The following is a 12603-nucleotide window of genomic DNA, read 5'->3' as shown; positions in this document are numbered from 1 at the left end:
CATGATAAGGTATTTAAATATCACAGTGTATAATACAGGACTTACATGATAAGGTATTTAAATATCACAGTGTATAATACAGGACTTACATGATAAGGTATTTAAATATCACAGTGTATTATACAGGACTCACATGATAAGGTATTTAAATATCACAGTGTAATAATAATAATAATAATATGTGTATTATACATGATAAGGTATTTAAATATCTCCGTGTTTAATACAGGACTTACATGATAAGGTATTTAAATATCACAGTGTTTAATACATGATAAGGTATTTAAATATCACAGGGTATTATACAGGACTTACATGATAAGGTATTTAAATATCACAGGGTATTATACAGGACTTACATGATAAGGTATTTAAATATCTCAGTGTATAATACAGGACTCACATGATAAGGTATTTAAATATCACAGGGTATAATACAGACTGACATGATAAGGTATTTAAATATCACAGTGTATAATACAGGACTCACATGATAAGGTATTTAAATATCACAGGGTATAATACAGACTGACATGATAAGGTATTTAAATATCACAGTGTTTAATACAGGACTTACATGATAAGGTATTTAAATATCTCAGTGTATTATACAGGACTTAAATGATAAGCTATTTAAATATCACACAGGTCCAAACTATAGAGACTAAACTATCCATAAACTTGAGATGGGCATTCATGCACGCCTGGAACCATGAGACATGCACGCCTGGAACCATGAGACATGCACGCCTGGAACCATGAGACATGCACGCCTGGAACCATGAGACATGCACGCCTGGAACCATGAGACATGCACGCCTGGAACCATGAGACATGCACGCCTGGAACCATGAGACATGCACGCCTGGAACCATGAGACATGCACGCCTGGAACCATGAGACATGCACGCCTGGAACCATGAGACATGCACGCCTGGAACCATGAGACATGCACGCCTGGAACCATGAGACATGCACGCCTGGAACCATGAGACATGCACGCCTGGAACCATGAGACATGCACGCCTGGAACCATGAGACATGCACGCCTGGAACCATGAGACATGCACGCCTGGAACCATGAGACATGCACGCCTGGAACCATGAGACATGCACGCCTGGAACCATGAGACATGCACGCCTGGAACCATGAGACATGCACGCCTGGAACCATGAGACATGCACGCCAGGAACCATGAGACATGCACGCCTGGAACCATGAGACATGCACGCCTGGAACCATGAGACATGCACGCCAGGAACCATGAGACATGCACGCCTGGAACCACGAGACATGCACGCCTGGAACCATGAGACATGCACGCCTGGAACCACGAGACAGTATACATTATATTAAAAGAAAAAGGTTTGGTTAACAGTTCCCCATTTCACACTTCTCTCATGAACAAACATACCCATAATTGCATTAGTTCCTCTTAGAAATTCCCCTCACTGTGCATGTCCACTTAACATATAACAGAGACACTGTAAAGGCCTGTCTCTGAGTCGTACCAATAGACATAACCAGAGGAAGTAGGGGTGCTGAGGGTGTTGCAGTACCCCTTGAAAACTCGGAATAATAAATCAAATACAATTTTTTAATTTTTTATGTATATATATATATATATTATATATATATATATATATATATATACTGTACGTATATGTAGAAAATAGTAAAAATAAAGAAAAACCCTTGAATGAGTAGGTGTGTCCAAACATTTGACTGATACTGTATATATACAGTTTATACACTATCTCCTACATTATATATACAGTTTATACACTATCTCCTACGTTATATATACAGTTTATACACTATCTCCTACGTTATATATACAGTTTATACACTATCTCCTACGTTATATATACAGTTTATACACTATCTCCTACGTTATATATACAGTTTATACACTATCTCCTACGTTATATATACAGTTTATACACTATCTCCTACGTTATATATACAGTTTATACACTATCTCCTACGTTATATATACAGTTTATACACTATCTCCTACGTTATATATACAGTTTATACACTATCTCCTACGTTATATATACAGTTTATACACTATCTCCTACGTTATATATACAGTTTATACACTATCTCCTACGTTATATATACAGTTTATACACTATCTCCTACGTTATATATACAGTTTATACACTATCTCCTACGTTATATATACAGTTTATACACTACCGGTCAAAAGTTTTAGAACCCCTACTCATTCAAGGGTTTTTCTTTATTTGTACTATCTCCTACGTTGGGTTAAAGGACAGATTTCCACCGGCCTAATGTCCATTGCTCGTGTTTCTTTGCCCAAGCAAGTCTCTTCTTCTTATTGGTGTCCTTTAGTAGTGGTTTCTTTGCAGCAATTTGACCATGAAGGTCTGATTCACACAGTCTCCTCTGAACAGTTGATGTTGAGATGTGTCTGTTACTTGAACTCTGTGAAGCATTTATTTGGGCTGCAATTTCTGAGGCTGGTAACTCTAATGAACTTATAATCCTCAGCAGCAGAGGTAACTCTGGGTCTTCCTTTCCTGTGGCGGTCCTCATGAGAGACAGTTTCATCATAGCACTTGATGGTTTTTGCGACTGCACTTGAAGAAACTTTAAAAGTTCTTGAAATTTTCCAGATTGATTGACCTTCATGTCTTAAAGTTAATAATGGACTGTCATTTATCTTTGCTTATTTGAGCTGATCTTGCCATAATATGGACTTGGTCTTTCACCAAATAGGGCTCTCTTCTGTATACCACCCCTACCTTGTCACAACACAACTGATTGGCTCAAACACATTAAAAATGAAAGAAATTCCACAAATGAACTTTTAAGAAGGCACACCTGTTAATTGAAATGCATTCCAGGTGACTACCTCATTAAGCTGGTTGAGAGAATGCCAAGAGAGTGCAAAGCTTTCATCAAGGCAAAGGGTGGCTACTTTGAAGAATCTCAAATATAAAATATATTTGGATTTGTTTAACACTTTTTTGGTTACTACGTGATTCCATATGTGCTATTATTATACAATGTGGAAAATAGTAAAAATAAAGAAAAACCCTTGAATGAGTAGGTGTTCTAAATCTTCTGACCGGTAGTGCATGTATTTTTAAAAATCACAGAATTAGCGCTGGGCCTTTACTAGTCCCGTAGTCAGTGAAGAAGTGACAGCACCCCCACCCTCAAACTACTTCCCACGGCTATGCCCGTAGATTATATAGAGCTCTTAGTATCTATGCCCATGGACAAAGAGCATGAGATTATATAGAGCTCTTAGTATCTATGCCCATGGACAAAGAGCATAAGATTATATTGAGCTCTTAGTATCTATGCCCATGGACAAAGAGCATAAGATTATATAGAGCTCTTAGTATTTATGCCCATAGATAAAGAGCATGAGATTATATAGAGCTCTTAGTATCTATGCTCATAGATAAAGAGCATAAGATTATATTGAGCTCTTAGTGTCTATGGTCGTACCCCCAAAACAGCAGGCTGCTTCAGCAACAGGTCATGGAGTGGTCCTTTGGGAGCAGGCATTAGTTCAGTTGCTTGGTAATACTTGATGAGTGGTTCTCCTCTCTGGTCCCCGGCCTCCTCGTACTCCTGCTCCTCAGATTCAGGACCCAGGATGGTCATAGGGATGTCTGCACAAGCCATGACGTCTCAGTCACAATACCTGTGGGGATATGATGAGTAGAAACTTCTGAAGTTATAATGCAATCATAACAGTTTGATGTATATATATATTATATACTGTATACCCTTCATCTATTTCTTTAATTGCAACAATCATAATAATTATCATCCAATGTATTATTGTCTAAAATAGTCCTGATCATGTTTTTATCTCCTGAATTCATCGTCATCACCACCACCACCATCATCATCATCATCAACATCAACATCATCATCATCAACAGCATCATCAACATCATCATCATCAACAGCATCATCATCATCATCATCAACAACAGCATCACCATCAATATCTTATCAAAACAGTCATTATAGCCTACATTTAGCTTGAAACTGTTGTGAGAGAAATCCGAGTGCCTCGCCTATTTTTACATATAGGATCATTAACATGAAATATTGATAACTGCATTCATATGATATACATTTACATTAAAACTATCACTATTATTATATTGACATTTCTCACATTCACACTCACCAGAGTTGATTTAATGCTCGTACTGTTGTACCCTAAAAAATATGCACTTGAAGTGCCTTCTTCAGCATCACTGTGTCTGTGCCCTGTAATGGTTGACTTCTCACAATTTCCTCTATTGACGTGGAGGAAGCTCTTCTAAACTGTTGACCACAATTGGCCACCCTATCAGATGAGATATCTGCTGATTTAAAGACAAGAGGCGCCACGGCCTCCAATTGTTCAAACCACATGTGCTGTTAGTTTCAGGTGATGAGAGAGATGGTGTGAAGCTCTCTCTCTCTCTCTCCCTCTCTGGTTCTCTCTCTCTCTCTCTCTCTCTCTCTCTCTCTCTCTCTCTCTCTCTCTCTCTCTCTCTCTCTCTCTCTCTCTCATTCTCTGTCTCTCTCTAATTCTCTCTCTCTCTCCCTCCCTGGTTCTCTCTCTCTCTCCCTCTCTGGTTCTCTCTCTCTCTCTCTCTCTCTCCCTCTCTGGTTCTATCTCTCTCTCTCTCTCATTCTCTCTCTCTCTCTAATTCTCTCTCTCTCTCCCTCCCTGGTTCTCTCTCTCTCTCCCTCTCTGGTTCTCTCTCTCTCTCTCTCTCTCTCTCTCTCTCTCTCTCTCTCTCTCTCTCTCTCTCTCTCTCTCTCTCTCTCTCTCTCTCTCTCTCTCTCTCTCTCTCTCTCTCTCTCTCTCTCTCCCTCTGGTTCTCTCTCTCTCTCTCTCTCTGCATGTGTATGAAATTGTCTTTGTCCATCACAGCTTGCTTACCAGACCAGCGCAGACGCCCTCCAAGTGTGACTTCCTCCATAAAGTTAGAAACGAACAGCGGCAGGTTTGTAAACTTCATGAAACCTTGTTCTTCCTATTACCTTCCATTATTCGTGACGTGTTTCCATTTAATTACAATGTCCATAGAGTTATTACAACAGTTGATGGTTTATTTCAGCAACATTATTCCGGTAGTTTTTATTGGTAACGTTACATTACAGTGTCCTCATCACATCAGTAGTGTTATTGTCTACATGATGTGTTAATAAAGGGAAACTTCATATTCATCATCTCCAGCACCACCCCAACATCAACATATGTGAAAATGGTGCGTTTCTATGTTCTGTAGTAAAACAATATAGAGAAAGATGTGTTTCCAATGACATCATCATTGTGTATCGTGTGATTTGGACCAGTTGTGAGGAGGCATTGCCTACTAATGGTTTACTAATTATGTCATTGGAAGTACTTGTCTTCCTCTATATTCACTAAAGTAGTTTTCTTTTATTTTTCTCCCTTTAATGACATGTATTGTTCCCAGGTAAATGAAGTACACATTTCAGTCAGATGAGTGCATGGTCATCACTATACCTCTGGGCAGTCTCAGAGATGCTCAGGAGGGCCAGATGATGCCTGAGAACTTCCACTGTGTCTTCAAAGATGTCTACAAGGTCTTCCTCAAGGGTCAGCCTAAAGCTCTGGGGGTACGAATGGCAAACATGTTCCTATACAGCCGATTATAAATGTACTTCAGGCAGGCTAATCTGTGGATGATTAAAATACATTCATGATGAGCAGAAGTTACGTTGAACATTTGGTATATGTTCATGTAAGGGCCAGATTCTGGGATATTTTCTCATCTGTCTGATTACATCTTCTTCTTCTCGTTTTAGGCGGCTCAGCTCATTGCTGGAGTCCTTGTCTTGATTCTGGGGCTACTGTTTGTCCAGCAAAGCAAATTAGTTCTGATCTACACCGTGCCCAGTGTCCTGGTAAGAACCACTGCGATCAGCCCACAAGGTAGTTTGTGTCATCATCAATTATTGGAATAGACACATGTTGATACAGCCGATGTTGGACCAAAGCTTTGTGTCGTCTCTATCCGTTATTCTCTCCTGTCGTCAGTGTGCATTGTGTGTGAAATGTGAACTCTACAATGAGGATAATACATGTACTGTTGATTGAATTTGTCATCAGTCTCTCAAATAATGAAGGAACAAAAAAACATCTTTGTTTTATAAAGTTTATGCCTGCCGGAATGCTGACCTATGCTGCAGGTCATTCTCCAAATATGGGTGTGGTAAGTTCCAGCTTTACAAATATATCTAAATTCAGTCATGGATCAAATATGAAATAATTGTAGATTATTATAAATTATTATGAAAATATTACACATCAAATATATCATAAACATGTTTTTCTCCACTACCAACAGACCAAACTGTCATTTTCCTTGAACATCGTCAGCTGTTTCTGGACAGTAGCTGCTGTTGTTCTCTGCACTGTCCCCGACTCTCATGGTTTCCACGGGGACCATCAAGAGGTTCCAGAGTTAATTACTTAATTGTTTGTTTATTATATTGAATGAATGAATTAGTATTGATTTGTTAATGAGGTGGAATAGTACAAGCATTGAAATTAGACAACGCAATACAGATACTGAATTGTTTGTTTGCTTTGTAATTATGTGTAAATGTTCTCCACAAACAAAATACTAAACCACAGTAGCTTATCAACATCAAATTAAACCAGAAAAAAATAATGTGTATTAAGTGTATAAAGTTACTATTCTCTTTGTCAGGTATTTTCTGGTATCAAATGGATGATTGTGGTTCTCCTGGTCATTGAACTGGTTGTTGCCATGGTGGCGATCTACTGGGAGAGTAAAGCAGTGTGCAGACAGCACTTCAACATTCTGGTGAGACTCTGTTTATTATACTGACTGGGCTGAACATTCTGGTGAGACTCTACTGTTTATTATACTGACTGGGCTGAACATTCTGGTGAGACTCTACTGTTTATTATACTGACTGGGTTGAACATTCTGGTGAGACTCTACTGTTTATTATACTGACTGGGCTGAACATTCTGGTGAGACTCTACTGTTTATTATACTGACTGGGCTGAACATTCTGGTGAGACTCTACTGTTTATTATACTGACTGGGCTGAACATTCTGGTGAGACTCTACTGTTTATTATACTGACTGGGCTGAACATTCTGGTGAGACTCTACTGTTTATTATACTGACTGGGCTGAACATTCTGGTGAGACTCTGTTTATTATACTGACTGGGCTGAACATTCTGGTGAGACTCTACTGTTAATTATACTGACTGGGCTGAACATTCTGGTGAGACTCTACTGTTAATTATACTGACTGGGCTGAACATTCTGGTGAGACTCTACTGTTTATTATACTGACTGGGCTGAACATTCTGGTGAGACTCTACTGTTTATTATACTGACTGGGTTGAACATTCTGGTGAGACTCTGTTTATTATACTGACTGGGCTGAACATTCTGGTGAGACTCTACTGTTTATTATACTGACTGGGCTGAACATTCTGGTGAGACTCTACTGTTTATTATACTGACTGGGCTGAACATTCTGGTGAGACTCTACTGTTTATTATACTGACTGGGCTGAACATTCTGGTGAGACTCTACTGTTTATTATACTGACTGGGCTGAACATTCTGGTGAGACTCTACTGTTTATTATACTGACTGGGCTGAACATTCTGGTGAGACTCTACTGTTTATTATACTGACTGGGCTGAACATTCTGGTGAGACTCTGTTTATTATACTGACTGGGATGAACATTCATGTGATATGTTATACATTTATTATACTTATTATACTTAATTATTATTATACTTTATTATGTACCTTTAATTAAATATATACTTATTAACCGCGACAAGTGTATTGACTGAGTGGGACACACTGCATAACCAAGCAACACATTCCTTGCAGGGCTCAATCAAAAAACAGACAGGGGTCTCAAAGATAACGTCCTGTGTGGTTAAATAAATACATGTGCAATGTTTCTTTCTAGCCCATGGTCACCCTGAAGCAAGAGGTATGAACCTGAAGGACTGGCAGCAAACAACAAATAACTAAGTGAAATAATGATTCATCTTGTATGACATTTGTTTTACTTGTGCCAATTCACAAGTCACAATTCACAAGTCACAATTCACAAGTCACAATTCACAAGTCACAATTCACAAGTCACAATTCACAAGTCACAATTCACGGACCTCCCGGTCGCGGCCGGTTTACGACAGAGTCTGGGCGCGAACCCAGGGTCTCTGGTGGCACAGCTGGCGCTGCAGCACAGCGCCCTTAAACACTGCGCCACCCGGAAAAATAGTGATATTTTGACACTGTCTCAAAAGTGCAAATAAGAAAATTAAATACAGAATATAATTAAAAAATATGGATTCTACTACTGAGAAATAGTAATAACGTTGCATACCATTTTTTGTAGCAATTTGTCAAAGAGAAAAGCTACTATCATGACAGATGTTTTACTTACAATTGCATTATGCAAAATGACATTTGATAATGTAGGTTATATTTTCATCTGACTTGTATCTGATTTAAATGAATTTAAACATGTATTGTTTAATGTCTTCTTGTTGTAACAATAGACCTGTAATTCCGTTCCTTCCTGATCACATTGTCATGATAATACAGCGATATTTTATGCACCAAAGCGAACAGAATATTTTCCAACCAACTATAGGACTTATTAAACTACAAATGATCACCAATGAATTGCAAGATCAAAAAATAAAAAGATATACATCATTTTTAATTGAATATACTGTATTTATTTGATGTTTTACGGCATTTTATTTTGGTGAGACTGAGAAGTAAATGAGCTCTCAGAGAGGAACTATTTCTTTCGACATAATTGAGGTTTGTTTTAACAGAGGTCTAGGGTCGAGGCTTGATGTGCTGATGCTGTGTCACCTAGACCACACTGCCCAGAATGACGCCTGAGAACTCGGGCCTCTGGAGAGTTAGCAGGGTGCATGTGAGGTTCCACAAAAGAGAAGCTTCAAAACAGCTCAACAGCTTGTGGACACCAAGGAACTTTAACCGGTATAGCCTCACTACTGTTACTTTACTGCTGCTCTTTAATGATTTGTTACTTATCTATTTTTTACTTAACACTTATCTTTCTTAAAACGTCATTGTTGGTTAAATTAAGGGCTTTTCACTGTAAGGTCTACATCAAATCAAATCAAATCAAATGTATTTATATAGCCCTTCGTACATCAGCTGATATAACAAAGTGCTGTACAGAAACCCAGCCTAAAACCCCAAACAGCAAGCAATGCAAGTGTAGAAGCATGGATACATCTGTTGTATTCGGCGCATGTGACAAATACAATTTGATTTGATCTTTGTAATCATTAAGGACGGAGGAGTTTTTCACGATACAAAATACATGGAATGGAGCTAAGCACAGGCACCATCCCAGAGCTAATCAGTAAAGTCAGAGCTAGTAGGGGAAAGGGGGGTTATTTAAGATACTCTTTGAAGAGGTAGGTTTTCAGATGTTTTCAGAAGATGGGCAGGGACTCAGCTGTCCTAACTTCAAGGGGAAGCTGGTTCTACCATTGGGGTGGCAGGATAGAGAGGTGCTTTGACTGGGCTGAGACTATTTTATTTCTGATAGGCGTTTATCAAGCCCTAAAAGTCACCACTTGAGGGTGTCAGAGGCACAGAAATAGATAACATTAGGCTATGTGCAAAAATACCAGACTGTGGGGCAATAGAGTCATTATGATGTTTAGTTGGTAAACAAGAGACCATTAGTCTGGTTGACAGTAGACAGTAGTGATGTGGGGAAATAATCGACACAGGTACATATCACGATATTCTTTTTGACAATATATTGTATCATTTTAACATTTTTGCAATATTATTTTTGCTCTAGTTGTCTGTACCTGCTCTAAAACTCCAGTATTTATCCTTCATATCTAGTTGTCTGTACCTGCTCTAAAACTCCAGTATTTATCCTTCATATCTAGTTGTCTGTACCTGCTCTAAAACTCCAGTATTTATCCTTCATATCTAGTTGTCTGTACCTGCTCTAAAACTCCAGTATATATCCTTCATATCTAGTTGTCTGTACCTGCTCTAAAACTCCAGTATTTATCCTTCATATCTAGTTGTCTGTACCTGCTCTAAAACTCCAGTATTTATCCTTCATATCTAGTTGTCTGTACCTGCTCTAAAACTCTAGTTGTCAGTATTTATCCTTCATATCTAGTTGTCTGTACCTGCTCTAAAACTCCAGTATTTATCCTTCATATCTAGTTGTCTGTACCTGCTCTAAAACTCCAGTATTTATCCTTCATATCTAGTTGTCTGTACCTGCTCTAAAACTCCAGTATTTATCCTTCATATCTAGTTGTCTGTACCTGCTCTAAAACTCCAGTATTTATCCTTCATATCTAGTTGTCTGTACCTGCTCTAAAACTCCAGTATTTATCCTTCATATCTAGTTGTCTGTACCTGCTCTAAAACTCCAGTATTTATCCTTCATATCTAGTTGTCTGTACCTGCTCTAAAACTCCAGTATTTATCCTTCATATCTAGTTGTCTGTACCTGCTCTAAAACTCCAGTATTTATCCTTCATATCTAGTTGTCTGTACCTGCTCTAAAACTCCAGTATTTATCCTTCATATCTAGTTGTCTGTACCTGCTCTAAAACTCCAGTATTTATCCTTCATATCTAGTTGTCTGTACCTGCTCTAAAACTCCAGTATTTATCCTTCATATCTAGTTGTCTGTACCTGCTCTAAAACTCCAGTATTTATCCTTCATATCTAGTTGTCTGTACCTGCTCTAAAACTCCAGTATTTATCCTTCATATCTAGTTGTCTGTACCTGCTCTAAAACTCCAGTATTTATCCTTCATGTACCTGCTCTAAAACTCCAGTATTTATCTTCATATCTAGTTGTCTGTACCTGCTCTAAAACTCCAGTATTTATCCTTCATATCTAGTTGTCTGTACCTGCTCTAAAACTCCAGTATTTATCCTTCATATCTAGTTGTCTGTACCTGCTCTAAAACTCCAGTATTTATCCTTCATATCTAGTTGTCTGTACCTGCTCTAAAACTCCAGTATTTATCCTTCATATCTAGTTGTCTGTACCTGCTCTAAAACTCCAGTATTTATCCTTCATATCTAGTTGTCTGTACCTGCTCTAAAACTCCAGTATTTATCCTTCATATCTAGTTGTCTGTACCTGCTCTAAAACTCCAGTATTTATCCTTCATATCTAGTTGTCTGTACCTGCTCTAAAACTCCAGTATTTATCCTTCATATCTAGTTGTCTGTACCTGCTCTAAAACTCCAGTATTTATCCTATCATAAAACTCTAGTTGTCTGTACCTGCTCTAAAACTCCAGTATTTATCCTTCATATCTAGTTGTCTGTACCTGCTCTAAAACTCCAGTATTTATCCTTCATATCTAGTTGTCTGTACCTGCTCTAAAACTCCAGTATTTATCCTTCATTAGTTGTCTGTACCTGCTCTAAAACTCCAGTATTTATCCTTCATATCTAGTTGTCTGTACCTGCTCTAAAACTCCAGTATTTATCCTTCATATCTAGTTGTCTGTACCTGCTCTAAAACTCCAGTATTTATCCTTCATATCTAGTTGTCTGTACCTGCTCTAAAACTCCAGTATTTATCTTCATATCTAGTTGTCTGTACCTGCTCTAAAACTCCAGTATTTATCCTTCATATCTAGTTGTCTGTACCTGCTCTAAAACTCCAGTATTTATCCTTCATATCTAGTTGTCTGTACCTTCTCTAAAAAAACTCCAGTATTTATCCTTCATATCTAGTTGTCTGTACCTGTCTAAAACTCCAGTATTTATCCTTCATATCTAGTTGTCTGTACCTGCTCTAAAACTCCAGTATTTATCCTTCATATCTAGTTGTCTGTACCTGCTCTAAAACTCCAGTATTTATCCTTCATATCTAGTTGTCTGTACCTGCTCTAAAACTCCAGTATTTATCCTTCATATCTAGTTGTCTGTACCTGCTCTAAAACTCCAGTATTTATCCTTCATATCTAGTTGTCTGTACCTGCTCTAAAACTCCAGTATTTATCCTTCATATCTAGTTGTCTGTACCTGCTCTAAAACTCCAGTATTTATCCTTCATAAAACTCTAGTTTCATATCTAGTCTGTACCTGCTCTAAAACTCCAGTATTTATCCTTCATATCTAGTTGTCTGTACCTGCTCTAAAACTCCAGTATTTATCCTTCATATCTAGTTGTCTGTACCTGCTCTAAAACTCCAGTATTTATCCTTCATATCTAGTTGTCTGTACCTGCTCTAAAACTCCAGTATTTATCCTTCATAGCTAGTTGTCTGTACCTGCTCTAAAACTCCAGTATTTATCCTTCATATCTAGTTGTCTGTACCTGCTCTAAAACTCCAGTATTTATCCTTCATATCTAGTTGTCTGTACCTGCTCTAAAACTCCAGTATTTATCCTTCATATCTAGTTGTCTGTACCTGCTCTAAAACTCCAGTATTTATCCTTCATATCTAGTTGTCTGTACCTGCTCTAAAACTCCAGTATTTATCCTTCATATCTAGTTGTCTGTACCTGCTCTAAAACT

At 38.1% G+C, this 12603-nt stretch overlaps 1 protein-coding gene across 1 annotated transcript; it reads left to right on the top strand.

Moving 5' to 3' along the window:
- Positions 1 to 4684: 4684 nt before the first annotated feature.
- Positions 4685 to 8760, top strand: LOC124021910 (membrane-spanning 4-domains subfamily A member 4D). The gene is made up of 7 exons (XM_046337042.1): positions 4685 to 4998; positions 5476 to 5638; positions 5828 to 5926; positions 6178 to 6234; positions 6370 to 6477; positions 6736 to 6852; positions 7996 to 8760. The coding sequence occupies exons 2-7, from the start codon at positions 5480 to 5482 to the stop codon at positions 8023 to 8025; spliced, it is 570 nt and encodes a 189-aa protein (XP_046192998.1). The 5' UTR covers positions 4685 to 4998; positions 5476 to 5479; the 3' UTR covers positions 8026 to 8760.
- The last annotated feature ends 3843 nt before the right edge of the window (positions 8761 to 12603 follow it).

The sequence above is a fragment of the Oncorhynchus gorbuscha genome, unplaced genomic scaffold (assembly GCF_021184085.1).
Source record: "Oncorhynchus gorbuscha isolate QuinsamMale2020 ecotype Even-year unplaced genomic scaffold, OgorEven_v1.0 Un_scaffold_1249, whole genome shotgun sequence".
NCBI lineage: Eukaryota > Metazoa > Chordata > Actinopteri > Salmoniformes > Salmonidae > Oncorhynchus > Oncorhynchus gorbuscha.
This window is presented reverse-complemented; position numbering and strand designations above follow the sequence as displayed.